The sequence below is a fragment of the Microcebus murinus genome, chromosome 11, assembly GCF_040939455.1.
Source record: "Microcebus murinus isolate Inina chromosome 11, M.murinus_Inina_mat1.0, whole genome shotgun sequence".
NCBI lineage: Eukaryota > Metazoa > Chordata > Mammalia > Primates > Cheirogaleidae > Microcebus > Microcebus murinus.
In genome coordinates this window covers 83787162-83806814 of record NC_134114.1, presented here as the reverse complement: position 1 = coordinate 83806814, position 19653 = coordinate 83787162, and the positions used below count along the sequence as shown (strand labels likewise).

At 37.8% G+C, this 19653-nt stretch overlaps 1 protein-coding gene across 2 annotated transcripts in view; it reads left to right on the top strand.

Annotated features, from left to right (window-relative positions):
• The first annotated feature begins 7874 nt into the window (after window positions 1-7874).
• Window positions 7875-19653, top strand: part of STARD4 (StAR related lipid transfer domain containing 4) — a 17218-nt gene continuing 5439 nt past the window's right edge. The window contains exons 1-5 of one of the 2 annotated variants that reach the window (XM_076008266.1): window positions 7875-8042; window positions 14140-14253; window positions 15203-15252; window positions 18469-18595; window positions 19471-19585. In XM_076008266.1, coding sequence (XP_075864381.1) covers window positions 14149-14253; window positions 15203-15252; window positions 18469-18595; window positions 19471-19585 — 397 coding nt within the window. In that variant the 5' untranslated portion in view covers window positions 7875-8042; window positions 14140-14148. Of the gene's footprint in view, window positions 8047-14139; window positions 14254-15202; window positions 15253-18468; window positions 18596-19470; window positions 19586-19653 lie in introns of both variants that reach the window. The other variant, XM_012763770.3, reaches the window with a different exon arrangement.

Genomic DNA, 19653 nt, shown 5'->3' with positions numbered 1-19653 from the left:
AGCATCTTTATCGCTCATTCAATGTTAGATATGATATCATGACTACCCTACATAATAATGGTTGAGGAAAGCCCAGTTTCCATTCTCCACGTGGTCTTCAGGAATTTTCTAGGAGGTCAGTTGCATAATTACCTCAACCATGAACTCAGTTCCGCAGAAGTTGTCTTAGTTCCATTTGTGCTGCTATACAAGAATTTCTCGAGACTGGGTAATTTATAAAAAACAGAAATTCATTTTCTAACAGTTCTAGAAGACAAGAAATTCAAGATCAAGGTTTCACTGTTTGGTGAGGTGAGGGCTGCCCTCTGCTTGCCAGATGGCACCTTGATTCTATATCCTTCAGAGGGAGGAACCCTGTGTCCTCTCATGCAATGTGCATGGAAGGACAAAAAGCACAAACTCCCTCTGTCAAACCATTTTTACATGGGCGTTTAATCCCATTCATGACAGTAGGAGCCCTCATGACCTAATTACCTCAAAACCTAATTACCTCTCAAAGCTTCCAACTCTTAATGACATCCATTGGTAACACCTGAAATTTTAGAGGAACCCATTCAAACCATAGCAGAAGTCAAAAAGCACTGATTTTAAATTTATTAATTTATGGATTATTTCCCACACGTCTTAAATCCCATCTGCAACTTTTATGGTCTGAAGCTGTTTAAATTCCTTTTCTGTCATGTGCATGTAATAATATTGGCAATGAATACACATTCAAATCTTATGTAAAGCTTTTAAGATACTAAAAACCTTCCCATTTCTGCCTCAACACTCATTAGCTAATTCTCTAAAGTGATGACATTGAAGGTCTTCATACCATGTGCTATAAATTTCTGTTTAGTGTTCTGTTGGCAGTCAGAAACTCTCTTGATAGAGCATAATTTTTTATCAGGAAGAATAAATCATTCTACTTTCAATCTTTATATTAAACATTTATTGGCTTGGTGACCATGGGAAAGTTATTTAAACTCTCTAAGTAGTGGTGTATCAGAGCGGGAGCCAGCTTGCAAGAGCCAACATTCAAGAGTTTTGCCTACAAGCTGTTAAACCTTTGAAATCAGTGATGGTGGGAGTGTTTACCAGAGTTGGAACAAGTGTGACAAATCAGGGCACTTTCCCCCCCAGAGAACTGGTTTACCATCTCACTACTGACTCAAGCCTTAGTTTCCTCATCCATAAAATGAGAATAATAATTTCAACATGTATTAGATATACTTAATTTCAGAAAGCAGAGTCTTTCTGCCAGTTTAAATAGAAAAGAAATTTTTCTATAGGATCTTAAATGTTCTATAGAATTGTAGGTAAGATGGATGAAATAGGTTATAATTGACCTCTCAGAAACAAATGTGAGAGTAACACCATAAAACTGGGTGGCCACCAAGGGAACTACTGCCTCTTTATGTTTGGGAAGCTGCTGCTACCATTGCCAGTTCTAGGACTGCTTTGCCCCTAACATGATCAGGAAAGCCTCCCTGATCAAGAAGCTGCCACAGACAAACCAGACCTGCACTCTGCCTCTGCCTCCCTCTTACCTTTGAGATATTTCAAAAGAGCAGAAACTAAGCTGCAATAAGAACTGTAGCTGCATGGAAGGCTCAGAAATACAGTCTTTATTTGAAGTGGTCTGGTGCCCAGATAAAAATCAGGGATTCTGCTAGTATAGATAAAAAGAGAAAAACAGTTATTGGAAGACATCTAGCAGTCTCTGCCATAGACAACCCATTCCCATCCCCCAAATCTCTGAGTGCCATTTTTTCTCAACCAGAGAACAATTCTTATTCTTCCCAAGAGGCATGACTTTAAAGTCCCATCTAGAGATTGAATTCAGCTTGAAGGCCAGGATCTCTGAGTGACACAAAGTCCTCACCATAAGATCCAGATGTGGCTACCTATTAACAGGTGGTCTAGGGAGAGATAGGTGAGTTATCCTCCTATGCCCAAAACACACACACACACACACACACACACACACACACACACACACACATACACACACACACACACACACACATACACACACTCACTACTCAATAGTGAAGTAGGAACAGGGTAACTAAAATAAAAGGTTCCCTTCAGAAAAATATTATGGTGAGTAGGAAGAGACCCCTGCCTTGGCAGTAGAATACTGTAATTTTCTGGTTGAGCCCATCCAACTTCCTCTGATTGCTCTCTCATCACTATGACTTCTGGTTTCTTCTTGAAGGTTCTTCCTTGTCCATTAGCCTCCTGGGCCACATCTGAATTGGGCAATGGGGAGTCTGCCATTCTTAGGGCTGCAAAATTTTCACATACTGCTTTTTGCTGGGTACTTAAGTTTGCATTAGTGCTTGGGCAGGCCAGGATTATGTTTTCTTTGATAAATAATTTCCTCATAAACATAACAAGCTTCCAGTCTTTCTTCTAATCACTTCCAGTGTGAGAATTATACCCAAAGAACTCATCTAGACATTTTGTATATATTTAAGTATGAAGATCTGGTTTTAATTATTAGCTGTTATGTTTTGCACAGCCTCTCTTTTCAACCTAATGGTGGCATTATGGGTTAAATCTTGTCCCCTCAGAAAAGATATATTTGAGTCCTAACTCCCAGTACCTTAGAATGTGACCTTATTTGGAGACAGGGTCTTTACAGAGGTAATCCAGTTAAAATGAAGTCATTAGGGGGAGCCCTAACCCAACATGACTGGTGTCCTTATAAAAACGGGGAAACCTGGACACAGGCATGGCACACAGGGAGAATGCCAGGTGAAGATGAGGGCAGAGGTCAGGGTGATATATTTACAAGTCAATGAATACCAAAGGTTGCCAGAAACTTACCAAAAGCTAGGGGAGAGGCATGAAACAGATTCTCTCACAGCTATCAGAAGAAGCTAAACTTGCAGACACTTTGATCTTGAATTTCTAACATGTAGAACTGAAGACAATACATTTCCACTACATTTCCATTGTTTAAGCCACCCAGGTTTTAAGTATTTTGGTATGACAGCTCTAGCAACTAGTACAGGTTTGTATTCATAATGCCCTAAAATAAGGGACTTGAATGGTAGGGCAACATCCTTAATCTGATCTGTGAGCTAGATTTAGAAAGTTCTTCTCTTTCTTGTAAATCTTTTGCTGAAAGTGGCAGAAACAACCAATCAACACCAACTTTGAATTCTCCCCAGTTTTCCAGACCGTCCTCATCATCTGCTGCCTGGACTGCTAAGCCAATGAAGCATACATTAGTATTTTTTAGGGCAGCATCCCACTTCTAAATTCTAAATTTTGTATTGCTCAGAGTTCAGTTGCAGAGAAAAGAATCATCCATTTTAGCTGGAGTAATCAGAAAGGGATTTAGTACAGGTTTTGTTCTAGAGAATCAGTTGGAGGACTAAAGAAACACTCAAAAAATGCTTTGAAAGGAGTACAACAGAGTTAGGCCACCAATGCAGGCATTTCTATAGCTGTTGGAAAACTACTATGGTCATAAACAAATCTTGAACCAGGGCAGGGATGGGGACACAGAAACCTGCAGAACTTCAGAATCAATAAAAGCATCACATTCACCATACAAATCTTTCATGAGTGCATCTGATTAGCAGAATCCAAGTTAATCCAGCACTGCAGTCACAAGAGTATCTGGGAAATGTCTATTTTCTGGACAATGATGTGCCCAGCTAAAAATCAAGGGTTCTATTTCTGTGAGAAAAAAAGGGGAAAAGGGACATTGAAGAACAGGAAGTAGTCATATTGTGAATATAAAAATTTAGGATAATTTTTGGCACAGAGTGGGCCCTTAATAGTTGACAGATTTATGGAAAATAATACAAATGCCCTATTTTAGAGGAGAAGATGTCAAATCAGAAATATGAGATCAAATATGTAAAAGGAAAAGTATGTCACAATTCCTTTGAGCTTTTGCATGTCAAGGTGCAGGACAGTGTTCTCTGAGTTAGAGTGTTTCCGAATATAATCTTATGGTTAACAAAGTTCATCCTCTGGAGTAAATCACCTTATGAGCTAAAGATCCTGGTCCAGTTGAATTCTCTGTACTTTCTTCTTTCGTAAGTTATTTTATCTCCTCAACTTTTCTGACACTCATGATCCAAGGAGAAAAAGCTCTCAGATGTGTATCAAGCCTGGTTTTATCTTGTCAGGTGTGATTAGGGGACGTTTTTTGCTGTTGTGCTTTCCTTCCTCAGTTTTTATTGGTCCCGGCCCTTGGCCCTTGACCACATTCCTCTATTGCCTGCCTGTTACCTGCATGTCTAACCACCTGCCCTGCCACCTGCATATCCTCGTCCCTACCTAACAATCTCTTTACATTTAAATGCTAAATTTAGATTTGTGAAATATATTTCAGAACACAGGTAAGCAAAGCTTTTCTATAAAGGGTCAGATGGTAATATTTCCAGTTCTGCAGGCCATAAAGTGCTTATGAAGTTTCTCAATCATGACATTGCAGCATGAAAGCTGTCATAGATAATATGTAAATGAATGAGTGAATCTACATCCCAATAAAACTTTACTTACAACAAAGGAGTGAGGGGGCTAATTTCACACATGGACTGTAGTTTGCTGACTCCTATTTTAGACAAATGCATGAAATAAATTTTAAAAAAAACCTTCATCAGAGGTACCTTGCTGATCTCTTAAAATGTGGACTCTAGTTGGCTCTCTCTCTCTCTCTGCTTGCACAGTTCTTTCTATCACTACACTCAGCCTAACTTCTGGTGCATAAGACTGGAAGTTAGACTGAGAAGTTAGACTTCGCTCTGCTTGGTTTCACTTTCAGTTCTGGCCACTGTAAGCATAAGCACAACATGAAATTTTTTTAACTACAATAACCATCTTCATAATGGAGACAGCAAGCTGCTACTAACAGTGCTTAGCTATACATGAAGCAACCTATGTGTTTTTCTGTCCGCCTCACTGTGGGCTGGACTTACAGATAGGCTTCTGATATCCTTCTAGATATTGTGAGCACTTGTGAGCTAGCCTGGCCTCCCACACCCAGCTGGAAATTCCAGTCAGTCCTAGGCCAGCTTATTCTATTGCTGCACTGCCCTGACAGGGCATCAGCTGTCATAGTGACAGGGAGCACAAGACCTCTGCCACTCATGAGCTGTATGACCTCAAGATAGGTACTTAAGCTTTCTATGCTTCGTTTTCCTAATAGGTAAGATAGGGATCATGATAGTATCTGCTCAGAACAATGCTTGGACTATGCATCAAGCACTTGATAGATGTTATCTATAATGGAGAATTTGCTATTAGCTATTTATATAACTTATGATAATATTGTTAGTTGGCCTTCATTTTCCTCAGAATATTTTGAAATATGCACAGGTAAATTTTGAGTTTTGGTTTCCTTGTTTTTGTTTTTATTTGTTTTAACTGTGGTCTCCTATCATGAATATTTTCTATAAATCAGTATGGTATATTTTACTATTTAGTTGCTGTCCATTTTCTTGAAAGTATACATATTTTTTATTTTTTTTCCTTTATTTTCTTTCCACCAAAAAGTGATCAAACTCACCAGACTTTTTAAAAAAATAATTGAGCATAAGCATTAAACAATAGTGCAGACAGAATAAAAGAGTAAATCACCAAAAAAGTAAGTAGCAGAAATCAGTGCCATGGATAATTCAGTATTTGGCCCACTGATTCTTTAGTCACCTGTTCCTCTGGCCTACTCACTCCTCACACAAACCTTGCTTCCTTTTCTTTTCTGCTGGTTCTTTAACACTAGTCAGGTGGGTCTTAGACTAGCTATTCATATAGCATCACCCAGGGAAACTTCTTATGTTAGGGGCTGACCTTCCACAGCCCCACCGGACAGAAAAGCAGAGACATCGAGGATGTAATCACACAAGAGGAGGTTTATTTTCTGGCTAGCCAGGGTCCAAGCCCCAGAGCACCAACGCAGTGGCTACTCTCACAGGCAAGGACCCCCGACCGGAACAACGGCATGCCTTTTATCCCCATGGTGCACAAGCTGCGCACAAGCAGTTTTGCTATCAGTAGCATTCCATCTTTGAGAGAGATAGGATGGTTTTCAATTACATCAATTTCTTTCTAACTAAGAAAAACAGGGCAACAAGAGAAGAACAAAAGCAAAAGAAACAGAGACTACACAGAAGGTGGGAAATCACTTGGGGCATAAGTGTGATGAAATGACCCTGTCCCCTGCCCCAGAAAAAAACACAGAAAGAAAAAGGGAAAAGTCAAGTTAATTTTGTCATATAAATATATGTTACACAGGATTCTCTGAGAGAATATTCAGAGCTGCTCAGCAACGTACCCAGAGCTGAATCTTAATAATGAGAGATACAAATTTTTTACTTTTCTGAAATAGATATAAGGACTTGTTCCTCTCCACCATTAAGCTCTGTAAACCTTCAAGGAAGAGATTAAGTCTTTCATTTCTGGTTCCCACTTCTGTGCACAGGTGCCTGAGAAAAAGCTGTGAAGCACAGTATTAATTTAGTGGGGATTAAGAGCCCCAGTTTTAGAGTCTAGCAGACTTTGACCAAATTCCAGCCCAGCCACTCAGTAATGAAGTAGCTTGTCTTAAGATCCATGTCTGGGCTCCTCACCTGTAAAACACACTCACTTTAGGGAACTGTTAAGAGGATTCAGTGAGATATAAAGTATGTAAAACTTAATACAAAGTACTTTTCCTCAACCATCTCACATTATCTATCCGTCCATTCATCCAGACAAGGAACCTCAATAATTGATCAATAACTAGCAAGTGAATGTTGCTTTACAACAACACACAAAAATAGTTTTCCATTACTATCTCATGTGGAATTATAAAACAAATTATTATTCATTTTATATATAAACAATAAAATAAGGTAAAAAAATACTGGCCAATAATAACTAGCAAGTGGTATTTGGTGATTCTTTTAGTGAGGCCAATTTGAAGATTTATGGAGTTTTATTTATTCTCATTGCAAGTCTATCGAAAATGACTAATGTATTGCATTGCATTCCTCCCTACTCTTGGTTCTCAAACTACAATATAAGTTGCAAACAACCCAAGCCTGGCTATTCAGTGCATCACAGCTACTCTGGCAAAGCAATAAATTCACCGTTTGCCAAGCATCACATCAGACGGAGGACTTCACAGACACTGGGAGAAATGTTGCCCATCTTCAAGAAGATGGAAACCCGAACACCAGCACCCCCAACTTCTCTACTTTTAAGGTTGTCCCCTGAACTTTTATCTGCGGTGGGGGTGGGGTGGGGACGTTTGGCGAGAGGCCAATTCACACAGTGGCGGTGACTTTGTTCACATGCGTTTAGCTTCCGAGCACTGTCAACCCTAAATCAGACTAAGCAGGAGGCGGAAGGGCCCATCATCCTCGGCTCGGACGCCTTTTCTTATTTGACTTCTGGTCCTGGGAAGAACAGAGCTGCTGCGCGACAGATACCGGGTTCTTCTCAACCGAGAATCTGGGCCAGCCTTACCCATCATTGTCATCCTTCACTTCGCCTTGTGTTCTTATTTCTCACAATCGGTTTACTGCCTTGCGAAATCTTTTCAAGATGAAGTGGCCACAGGCCACCCCGACTGATCCAAGCCCACCGGCAACCCGAGACACCTAGGAAAACCCTGGCCCGCCTCCAGCCATCCCACACGCTCGCGGAATCATTCCATTTCCCTGCGACCAATCAGCGCTCCACACGCTGCCGGGCCAGCCAATCCGAGCCAACGCACACTGCTCCGGCCATCTCCCCCCATCCCCTAGAGCGCCGGGGTCGGGCGAGGGGGCGGGGCTGGGTGCTGGGGGGAGGTTCGGCTGGTCTCTCCCCGAAGAGCTTGGTGCTTTCCAATTGGCTGCGACCGGCAGTTACTTGACGCTCATTGGCTGCTGCTTCGGGTGATGTTAAAGAAAGCCGTGTTACCTAAAGTGGGAGCCCGGTTCGTGTTCCGCTTTAGCGTGCGCCTTCCGGGTCTCGCTTCACCTCAGGTGGCGGTGGGGAGAGCCACGGAGCCGCGGTGAGAGTGGGGCGGCCCGGGAGAGGACGGCTGTGGCGTTTGGGGCGCTCTGGTAGGTGCGTCCTCTTGGACTGGTTCCTAGCGGTGGGGTGAGGGAGGCCGCGGTGGAGGTTGGGGGTGGCGGGCTCCGGCGTCCGGGCGGGTGTCGCCCTCACAGGTGACAGAGAAAGCCGAGGCGCCGGCAGGGGAAGGGGCGAGCCGGGAGGATCCCAGCCAGGGCTTGCACTGCGCCTCTCCCCTGCCCTCACCAGCCGAAGTACTTTGACGCCGATTAGGCCTCAGTTTCTTCATCTGTTAAATGGGGCAGGGGCGGCAATAACCCGCTTCTCGCGCCCGGGTGAACATTTATTTCCGTCGTGTTCGGTGAAGGGCACAGCGCTGCCCGGTTCTTAGTAGAAGCACAGGGAAAGGTTCATCCCTCACACCATGCTCTGATGGGGCTGGTGTGGATGACAGGAGATAAACTTTTCCGAGTGCTTAGTATCTTCCAGGTTCAGTGCTAAATGTATTAATTCCTCAGTAAATTAGCGTAACTATTTAATTTGCACTCAAGAAAGATTACCTGAGATTTTGGGGTTCAGGAGCCAGGACAAAATATGACAAGCTCAAAGTGGGGTCAGGCTTTTTTATGCAAAGTTTCTTCCAGCCTTTTATCAGCTTCCGGAGTTTTACAAGAGAGACCTTTTATTTAGACTCTGAAGTCAAACGCCCTGGTTTGGAATTCTGGCTAATACAACGCTTATTAGCTGTGTGATTTTTAGACAAGTGACATAACCTCCCTATTATCATTATTTTCCCTTTTTAAAAAACAGATAAACCCTTAAGGTTGTTTATGAGGATTAAATCAAGTAATACGTTGTGAAGCAGCCAGAAGGACTGACCGACCACATAGTAAGTGGTCAATAAACATTAGCTATTATTTTTTAAAATAAAATATTGCAGCATTAGGAGTTTGAACACTAACTTTGACTCAAAATTAAAGCTATGATATCATTAGAATTTAAATATTGCCTTAAGTGTTATAAAAAGTCTCAACATTTATTGTAAAGCGAATACACCAAAGTGAGTACTTAAAACAGAATTATTATTCACATTGTAGAAGTATGCTTCCACATTGTGTTCCTTTAAATAGTGAGCTCCTTCAATGGCCAGCCTCAAAAAGTGAGAAACTACTGTACCTGACTGAGTTAGAAAAATTAAACTAGCAGCTCAAGATTGATTCGAAATCAAGTATATGCTGAAATTTTTATGTAAGATAGAAAATTTAAATTATAAGACCTCGGTTTATACAACATGTTGGGGAAAGCGGGTGGCATGTTAGACTGAAGTTGTTCACATAGGTGAAAACTAAACGGGTAATTGAAAGTGAAAAAGTTCGATACTTCGGCTTTTTTAACAAGTTAATTTTGATTTAGTTATACTACATAGGTATAAAACAGATTTTCATGGCATTCAATTCTTATTAGAAGTAAAAATGTTTCATTATGTTCCATATTTAAAATAGAACTTAGGGCCATTTATTTCACTGTGACGTATATTGAGGATAATTCGAGTTGCATTGGTCAAGACTATGGTGCTGATAGATGGCTTCAAGAAAATTTTTAACTTGAGAGGGCTGCCCACGCTATGATGGCAGCCACTGTTACTGTTAGTGATCACTTCAAAAGCATGGAAACAGAAAACATGAACTAAAAGGTTAAAGTATGGAAAAATATGGTGAACAGTATTTAGCACTTGGGTATAGGACTGACATGAGTATATCATTTTTGTGGATTCTGCTAAGGTTAAGGGGTGCCTATTCTCTCTGACACGTGTTAGAGTGGAAAATTTCCTGATACAAGGTCAAGAAAGGAAGTAAAAGATTGAATTAGTAAGAGGGAATTCAGAATGGTATTTAAAACATTTTCCAAAAATTCTCCACAGTTGGAAGATTGTAGGAAGACAAATTGTGTGTTCTCCTTTCAATTAATGTAAGTGCCCTGTTATATTAGGAAAGAGCCAAGACCTTGATAAACCACAATATCATCCCCTACCTCCAACCTCTTTGGCTCTAGAATATATTTTGAGAGATGCTCAGTTACGCCTGTTCACACACAGGTAGCAGTTTTAGCACTAACTGTTATTCCATTTTGAACTCAATCATGATGAAAATAAATCCGTGCAAGAATTAACTGCCTGGTGAAATACTTTGTTGGACTAAAAGAAAGCTTTCTGATTTTATACTTTGTTCTCTTCCTACTTTCCACTCCACTACCCTTAAAGGGCTATTAATGTAAGTCTTTAATGTTTTAGTTTTTGTTGTTGTTAAAGCTTATTTAAAGGGTAGAATAAGTCAACTTCTAGAGCAAAAACTAGATCTTACCTGTTTCTGTAGTTCTAGGACCTGGCATATATACTAGGTGCTTGGTAAATATTTGATGGTTGACTTACTTGGGAAATTGTTGTCTTTAATTATGGTAATGGAGTTTTAGTTATTCAAAAGCTCTAGGATGATTGGTGTAATTGGGCACAACTTAGGTATCTTGAGGTCTTCCATAAAATGAGAATAGTAGCTTATTGTCTGTATATTTTTCCCTTCTTCATTCACTGGGTTCCTTCCTACTGTTTGTTAGACAAAAGGAGTATAACGTTAAATAAGCTTTTGTTCAAAGATTTTACAGTTATTTTTATTTATTTATTTATTTTGAGGCAGAGTCTCACTCTGTTTCCCAGGCTAGAGTGCCATGGCGTCAGCTTACTCAGCAATCTCAAACTCCTGGGCTCAACGGATCCTTCTGCCTCAGCCTCCCGAGTAACTGGGATTACAGGCATGCGCCACCATGCCTGGCTAATTTTTTTTCTATGTATTTTTCGTTGTCCAGTTAATTTCTTTCTATTTTTAGTAGAAACGGGGTCTCGCTCTTGCTCAGGCTGTTCTTGAACTGCTTAGCTCAAATGATCCACCCACTTCGGCCTCCCAGAGTGCTAGGATTACAGGCGTGAGCCACCTTGCAGAACAGAAAGATTTTACAATTAAATGGGAGAAGATAACAAGTGAATGATTACAGTACAGAGTTGCTGTGAGAAAATATTGGAGGGGGAGCTAACCCAGTCTTCAGGGGAGTTCAGGAAAGAAGAGTAGAAATTAGGCAATGAAGCTCAGACATAACATAAAAGGGCCATCAGCCATAATAAAGAGTATAGTGATCTGTAGGAGTGAATGATTACCAAGACAAGCTCCTTACAGTTTCAGATTTTCATCTTAGGTTTCTAGGTAGCTTTCTAGGTAGCTTTTTCTGTGCTGGATTTGCACAAAGGTAATATTTGCTTATGATAATAGTAGCTTTCCATATCATCTTTGATTTTTATCACAGAGTTTTGAAAAAATGCTCTTATCTGGCAACCACAGGAAGCTGGCAGTTGACCTTTGGGTTTAAAGAATAATTGTTTAATCATAATGATCCCAGTAATAGATAAATTAAATTTCTTTTACACTCCCTTTGTAAGAACTTGTGCTTATTTATGACATATCCTTGAATAAGGTCATTGTACTGGCTATCAAGTTAGAAGCCTCTTGAATTGAAATTGAGTATATTTCTGACTGGTAGACTTTTTGAATGAGCTTGTTGGGGCCAAGAGAAAACTTCCCCTTTGTCCTTTGAAGGTTCACTGAAAATCACTGACAAAAGACAGATTAATAGGAGAAAAGACATACAAATTTCTTTGATCACAGTTTTATGTGACATCAGAGTCTTCAGAATGAGGACCCAAAGATACAGGCAAAGTGTCCATTTTTATGCTTAGGTTCCACAAAGTAAGGACAGCCATGTATAAATATGATTGGACAAATGCGTATACTCTAATGCTAATAGACTGAGTGGGAAAACCCAGCAAGGCCTGTCTGGTTAGATACTTCTTGGTGTCTCTGTGCAGCATTCCTTCCTTCCAGGTTTAGGGCAATATCCCTCTTGTATGGGGGTTTAATGACCTACAATCAAACAGTAATTCAGTTTATTTTTTATTGTTTACACAGAAAGGTGCCTGGAGGAAGTTAGAGTAATATTTTTAGGTTTTGTGGCTGGCTTTAGAGAAAAGGAGTTCTGGTTTCTATGAACCACTCGAGAAATAAGGGATTCTAGTTTCTATGGCTAGCTCAGAAGAGAATAAGAGACAAGAAACAGGAGGGCAGGAGAAGTTCAAAGACAGCTCCTTCTGAGGCCTTCATTTTGGGGTATCATTTTCTGAGACCCTACAATCTCATTCACTTTCCATATGTGGGTGGATAGGATCTATCCTTATGTATTTTGTATCACATACACAGATTCTAAATGCTATGTTATTGAATTTTGATGTATACTTACCTATGTTTCTACATAATATTAGTATTTATAAATTTTAATGGCTTATACATTTTACTTTTAATTAAGTGCTATTTAAATATTGAGAAACCTTGATTTATTTCTGTCATCTTTAGTTTTGAGATCAGTGGTTCTCAACCCTGGCTAGATAATAGAATCATCAGTGAGACTTTTTTAAAGGACCTAGATTTCTGGGGCCTACCCCAGAACAAACCCACTGAGTCAGATTATTTGGCAGTGGGCCTTGAAATCTAACATTTAAAAACAGCAACTACTACAAAATATAACAAAGGTGATTCTGATTAGTTGACAGGGGTAGCTGACAGTTGAAGCCTTATTCTCATAGAGGTTTGAGGCTTGAGATTTCATTTAGATCTTTATCTCTTTTTGGTAATTTGATGGTTCTGTAAGGGGCAACCTTTCTCCAAAACTCTTTTCTCCTTTAACCTTTTACTGAAAAGTGGAAGGAGTAGAGATAGAATAGGAAAAAGCAGGAATTGTGCTAGGAAATTTGTGCCCTGGTACCAAAAAAAAAACAAAGTAAGAACAAATAATTCTTGGTTTGAAGCAAAAACACGTCAACGATATTATTAAGGACCTACTGAGTGCCAGGCAGTGTTCTAGGTGGTGGGGATATAGTGGTGAATAAAAAAAAAAGTACCTCTACACTATATTAGTCAAGGATGAGGTGGTCAAAGAGCCAAATAGTACTCCAATAAATAAACAAATTATCATGTAGTTATAAACACTACGAAGAAGATGAAAGAAAGATATAATAGTTACTTGCAAAAAAAAAAAAAATAAAATAAAAATAGTTACTTGCAGAAAGCTATATTAAGGATAGGAAGTTTAAACCAAAATTGGCATTACAAATTGTTATTAGTCATGCTAAGATTTGACATCTAGCAGTTCAGGCAGAGAAATAGCAATTAGACTCAAAGTCTAATTGCAAAAAGTCTAAATAGCAAAAGACTCAAAGCCAGTGTCAAGCTTGGCTTTTCTGAGGGACAGAAGGAAAAGTAGTGGACTGGAATGCTGTAGATCAGGGGTCTTCAAACTTTTTAAACAGGGGCCAGTTCACTGTCCCTGAGATCATTGGAGGGCCGTTGGAGAGTGTGGTGCACATTCCAGACATGTGCACTGTGGACCCGAGATGAGTTGGCAGCTAAGCAGGACAGGCAGTGGCGGCAAAAACACTGGGCAGGCCTGATAAATGTCCTCGTAGGCCGTAGTTTGAGGATACCTGCCAGTGTAGACAGTGGGGAATGGTCATGTGAATAGGAATCTCTTTATTCCTAATAAGGATAATTCCAAGTGTTTTTACTTGAGAACCTGGGCTCAATTACTATTTTAATAGTAAACTGTTAAAATGAGGAAGACTGCGACAAATTGAGAGAAACCAGGAAAGGCAAGAGATGACAACTTAGGCTTGAAGCTTTAAGTATGCTCTAGAAGTTTGAAGCTCATTTGAGAGATGAGGATTGGAGGTAAATATTTGAGAGTAGCAGCGTATAGATAAGAGAGATACAACCACTCCCCTCTCCTCCTGTCTTCACGTTTTTTGTATTAGTGAGTTTAATAACTCAAAATGTAGGGTTCTCATCTGTAGTTATATGCTACTTACCTTGGGAGCTGTTAAAAAAAACTTATGCCCAGGTCCTATTCTGTTTAGTTAATTTGGAGTGGAGTCCAGATATAGGTATCTTTTATAGCTCCCTCAGTGGATTATGTTGTGAAGCCAGATTTGAGACCCATTGTTCTATTGCATCGAACTGTGGTATTTACTAATGCTAATCTTGATCTTTACAACAGAAAGACAAAATGGAAGGCCTGCCTGATGTTACTTCTTTTGCGACTAAACTTAAAAACACTCTCATACAGTACCATAACATTGAAGATGATAAGTGGCGAGTTGCTAAGAAAACAGTAAGTTCAATTATTTATTACTCATATTTGGAGTATATCTTCTGCCCAATGAATTGGTTGGTGACTTTCCAAATGATATAAAAAATATGGACAAGAGACCTTACTTTGGATGGATGTGCAAGTATATAATTGTGCTAATAGAGTTGGTGGTCTAATGTCATACAAAGGAAGGAACCTATCAGTAGTAATCCTGCACTCCTTTATTAGTTCTTTAGATATTAAGCATGAGAATAGACTCATAGCTACTAGAGCCTAAAGAATAGCCTCTTAAGACAACAAATAAAATGTGTCGTTATCAATTTAAGGAAGTATATAGTATTGCATAGTTTGGCATAGTTTCAGATATGTCAACAAGCCTGTGAGGGTGGCTAGTTAATATTCCTTTTTACCAATATGCTTGCTCAACATGGCTGAGTGTTGATAGAGCCAACCCTGGAACCCAGGACTCTTCTAGTTAAGTGCTCTAACTTCTGATACTCAGAAGTATTTGGAAAATGATCAGGAGAAAATAATAGGGACCAATTCAGGGCAACATTGTGCATTATCATAATAAATGTGAATTGTGTAATTTTTAAAAAGGTATGAACAATTTCAGAATGAAATATTGGTATTCCTGATGTGTAGTCTGACTGTATCCGTAATGATAAAAATGAGATTGGAATAAGGCAAATGATAGTGTCCTCACTGAATCTTACAGTGTTTGGGTCTCATGAAATGCTGCTACAAATCTTTTTTGAAGGTCTGTAACTTAAGTACACTGTAAAGAACTTTAAGAAATAGAAGCAATTCAAATATGGATCATCTCATGGCATAGATGACTTTTAGGCATCTCAGAAAATGAACTTTTTTTCAATGCAAAGGCAAATGCTCTAGACTTGTAAAATTGTCAGTTTTGTGTCTAGGCTTCCACCTATGTAATTATTACCATACAATGTTTTTATTTTTCTAGAAAGATGTAACAGTTTGGAGAAAACCCTCAGAAGAATTTAATGGATATCTGTAAGTAAATTTTTATAGTTTTATGTAGCTTTTAAGACACTGCTAAATTTCATATATGTACACACGTGTGTACATATATGTGTGTGTAGATATGTGCGTATACATGATCACTAAATGATTATTGCTTAGTAAGATTTGGCTTTTGCTTTTAAATTTTAAACTTTCTGAAAAGCAAATTGGCCTTGTAAATTCAGAGCCTTAAGAATGTCCATGTCCTTTGTGGACTGAGTTAGTGGCGAGGAGGTTATAAATAATGATATGATATCAAATGGCTGATAAAGTCTGAATTTCATAGTATGGTGTACATGGCCCTTCTAATATTCTACATTTACTCAGTGCTGTAGTATATTTTCTAAGAATTTATTTTGAAGAAATCATCAGAAAGGTAATAATGATTGAAGTACTTGCTTTTTCTATCACATTATTATTTATAATATTAAAAATTATACACAACCTGAATAATCAATAGCAGGAGAATGATTCAATTATGAAACATCTATAAATAGAATATTATGTAGCCTTTAAAAACCACATTTTTAAAGATGATTTAATAATGTAAGGAAGTGCTCATAATATAATGAAAAGTGAATGAAGCAGAATACTAAATTGTATGTAGCACAGTTGTGGGTTTACTTTAAATATGCATTTTTATTATTAAAATGTTCTTACTTAACATCAAATATTCACCACTACATAGTATTATCATGGATGATTTTTTTCATTCCTTTTTTGGTATTTACTTATAGTTAAACATGAATTATGCCTATAACCAGGAAAAATATATTGTTTTTTAAAGCCAGTGGAGATAATCACCTTGTTCAATTGGAGTAGCATATTCTTCACATCTTAGGACTCAGCACTTTTTAAAAATGAAACTGTTGGACCCTCTTAGTATTACAGTGTTCTGAAGGGTAATGCCAAAGATAGGATTTACAGAAAGATGAATTGTACAATATTTCTGACAAGGACAGGGAAACTGGACTTAGATCAAGCATTATAAGCAGTATGGAAGTCCTTTTAAGAATCAGCAAATTCCTAGTGGGGGCTGAAAAGTACAAAAAGTGCCAAGGGAGCACTGTACTTGGAAATCTGAAAAAATTTCATAGAGGAGCTAATATTTGAGCTGCGACTTAAGGAAAGAATAGGTGTTTCTTATGAAATGAAGGGCTTCATGTTCTAGGCAGAGGGAATTGAATCTATGACATAAACGAAGATGAGAAACATTGGTGGCTGTTTTTAGATTATTAAAGAGTTATGTGATCAAAAGAGATAGGAACTGATGAAGTGTTTGGACACTGAGTGCCCAAACTAAGGCAGTATTAGCACAGGAGCTGCAAGGGCAAATGAACATAAAAGACTTAGTGGTGGTGGTGGCAATGATAACTAACATTTATTGAGAATCAGATACTGTTCTAAGGACTTACATTGGGAAATCATCTTGATAAAAACATTATGTCTGATTATTTTGAATGAGGTTAAAAGATAAAGAAGAGTCAAAGTTGAATCCCAGAATTTCTAATTTGTGTGACAGGATTAATTTGTGTTACCACCACCTGCATTCCACCCCCCCTCAAGTTAGAGAACACAAGAGGGAAGAGCAGATTTAGGATAGGGCAGATAATGTAAGCTTGGCTTAAGATATTAGATGATTAAACAGCTTCAGATGCTTTAAAAAAAAGGAGTTACTGATAAGAGCTAAAGCCGGTCTCTTATTTCATAGACTTACTTTCTTCCTCAGAGGTAACTACTATCCTGAAGTTGTGTATATTATTCCCATTTCATACCTTGACCATAGATTTATATATTTATAAACAATAAAATAATTATCTAATGTATTTTTTACATTTACGTGTATGTTTGAGTGTGTATTTCAATTTATAATTTGCCTTTAATTTTTTCAGCAAATACTTATCCATATTGTTACATGTAAATCTGTTCACTAACTTTCATATGGATATATGACAATGTTTATTTATGTGTACAAATTTGCCTATTGATAGATTTTTAGGCTGTTGTCAATTCTTCTCTAGAGAGTACAGTTATGTAATAAATCTCTTGGTACATGTGTCCTTATACACATGTGATTTTCTTTGGGACTTAGGGATGTATGTCATTCAACTTTACTAGACATTACCAACTTGCTCTCTAAAGTAACAGTTTGAATTCTCATCCCCCTCCATTCAATACTTGTTATTAAGTTTTTAATCTCTTACGATCTGAGGGACATGAATGAAATTGTATCTTTGTTAGTATTTACTTGATTAGTAGTGAAGTTGAGCATCTTTTGTATATTTATTGACATTTCAGGTCAATCTTACCATGTCCTAGGCCCATCTTTTCTTCGGATTGTCTTTTTCTCATTTGTTTATAGGAATTATGCACATATTCTCTACAATAATTCTGTATTTATTTGTGTTGTACATATCTTTTCCTAGTATGTGGCTAGTTTAAAAATTTTTTTCATGTGTGGTATGCATGTTTTTAATTTTAATCAGTCTTTTGTATTATTTGTAGTTTTAATGTGTTTTATGTATTTAAGAAATCCCCGTTTTCTGAGGTCACAAAGATTTTTGTTTATTTTTCTCAAAGTTTTACGGTTTTACATTTTACACAGAGATATTTAATCTATCTGGAATTAATTGATTTGAATAGTGTGAAGTAGAGATCCAGGGTTCATTTTCTTGTAAGGTTAACTTTGAATCTAAGCATGATTTATGGAAGTGTACATGTTTTTCCTATACTGATATATAATGCCACTTTTGAAATATGTTGTTCCACTATATTCATGAGTCGGTTCCTTGGTGTTCTATTCCATTGGCCTATTCTTCTGTTCTAAATAAATAAGTTTTTAAAAGTCAGGGTAAAAATGTACATATATTGATATATTAAAAGATAACTGAGAAAAGAATAATATAAAAATAAATGGAACATTATGCCAAAACTATAGACTGTTTTTGGCTACCCTAAACATAAAGGGACTTTATTATCTTCATTATGATACAAAGCCTTCAGTTCTTTTATTAGATTTGAGAGTAAAGGGTACATTCGGATAAAATAATTGGTAGAACTTAGTTTATTAGAAAAGTTGTTGGGATTATTCCCTTTAAGAAAACCTTCATTAAGTTTTACTCCTACTTTCAAAGTTACCTGTGAACTATGAAGGCATGCTGGAAGTTTTCATTCTAATAGCATTTGACTTTAATTATTTTTCTTCAGCTACAAAGCTCAAGGTGTTTTAGATGACATTGTCAATAATATAATAGACCACATACGCCCAGGGCCTTGTCGTTTGGATTGGGACAGCTTAATGACTTCACTGGATGTTTTGGAGCACTTGGAAGAGGTATCTGTTTCAAAATATTACTTTAAACTATGTGTGTATGTGTGTGTGAGAGAGACAGAGAGAGAGAGAGAGCGCCCGCACAGTAAGCCAGAGTGTGTGAGCATGAGCATTTGTATACACTTATGTTCATTGTATTCATTGCTTTGAGAATAGCAGTCACGGCAAAAATGTCATGGGGGAATCCCGTGCTGCCTCTTAAAAAGCTTGCATTTCCTCACATTAACTGATGATTGTTAGAACTGAATTTGTTTTACACAGTAGCTCTACCTTTGATACTTGAGAAAATCTTCAGCATCTTTAATTGTAAAACTTTAGTTGAGGCTCTGAAATCTAAAATTTTGAAAACACCACCATCATATTGAAATTTCTAGGTTAGTGTGTGTAGTTTTTCCATTAATACTATGCCAAAATCAAAGACCAAAGATAAAAACACCACTTTAAGCATTATAGAATTATGTAGCCAAAATGGCTCACTCTCTATTCTTATTAATTTCTTAACGCTTAATTTTTTAATTCAAATATTTGATATTATAATCAAAGTACTTGAGGATTTGATCTTAAACATTCTAAAACAATCTATACCCACTAATTCCATGTGGAATATTATACAGAATAAAAGGTGATTATATTTCATTAGAATTTTGGATACTGGGTAATTTGTACCTCTGTATTTTGATTATATATCTCCCTTCAAGTTCATATAAGAGTGAGATTTAGAATATAGATCTAGACCTGTCAGAATCACTGTGAGAATTATTGTAATAATTATAAAACATTTTAAATGAGTATTAGTTTTTTCCAGAGATTCATTTATGATATATGAATTTGTATATGTTTCCTATCATAGCATTTGTCTTACCTCTTTTTTATTTCAGAATTGCTGTGTGATGCGTTACACTACCGCTGGTCAGCTTTGGAATATAATTTCCCCAAGAGAGTTCGTTGATTTTTCCTATACTGTGGGCTATAAAGAAGGGCTCTTATCCTGTGGTAATAATCTTACATCCTTATACTTTCTTTCAGTTTGGTTTAAATATTTCAGTTTTCTAGGCTGGATG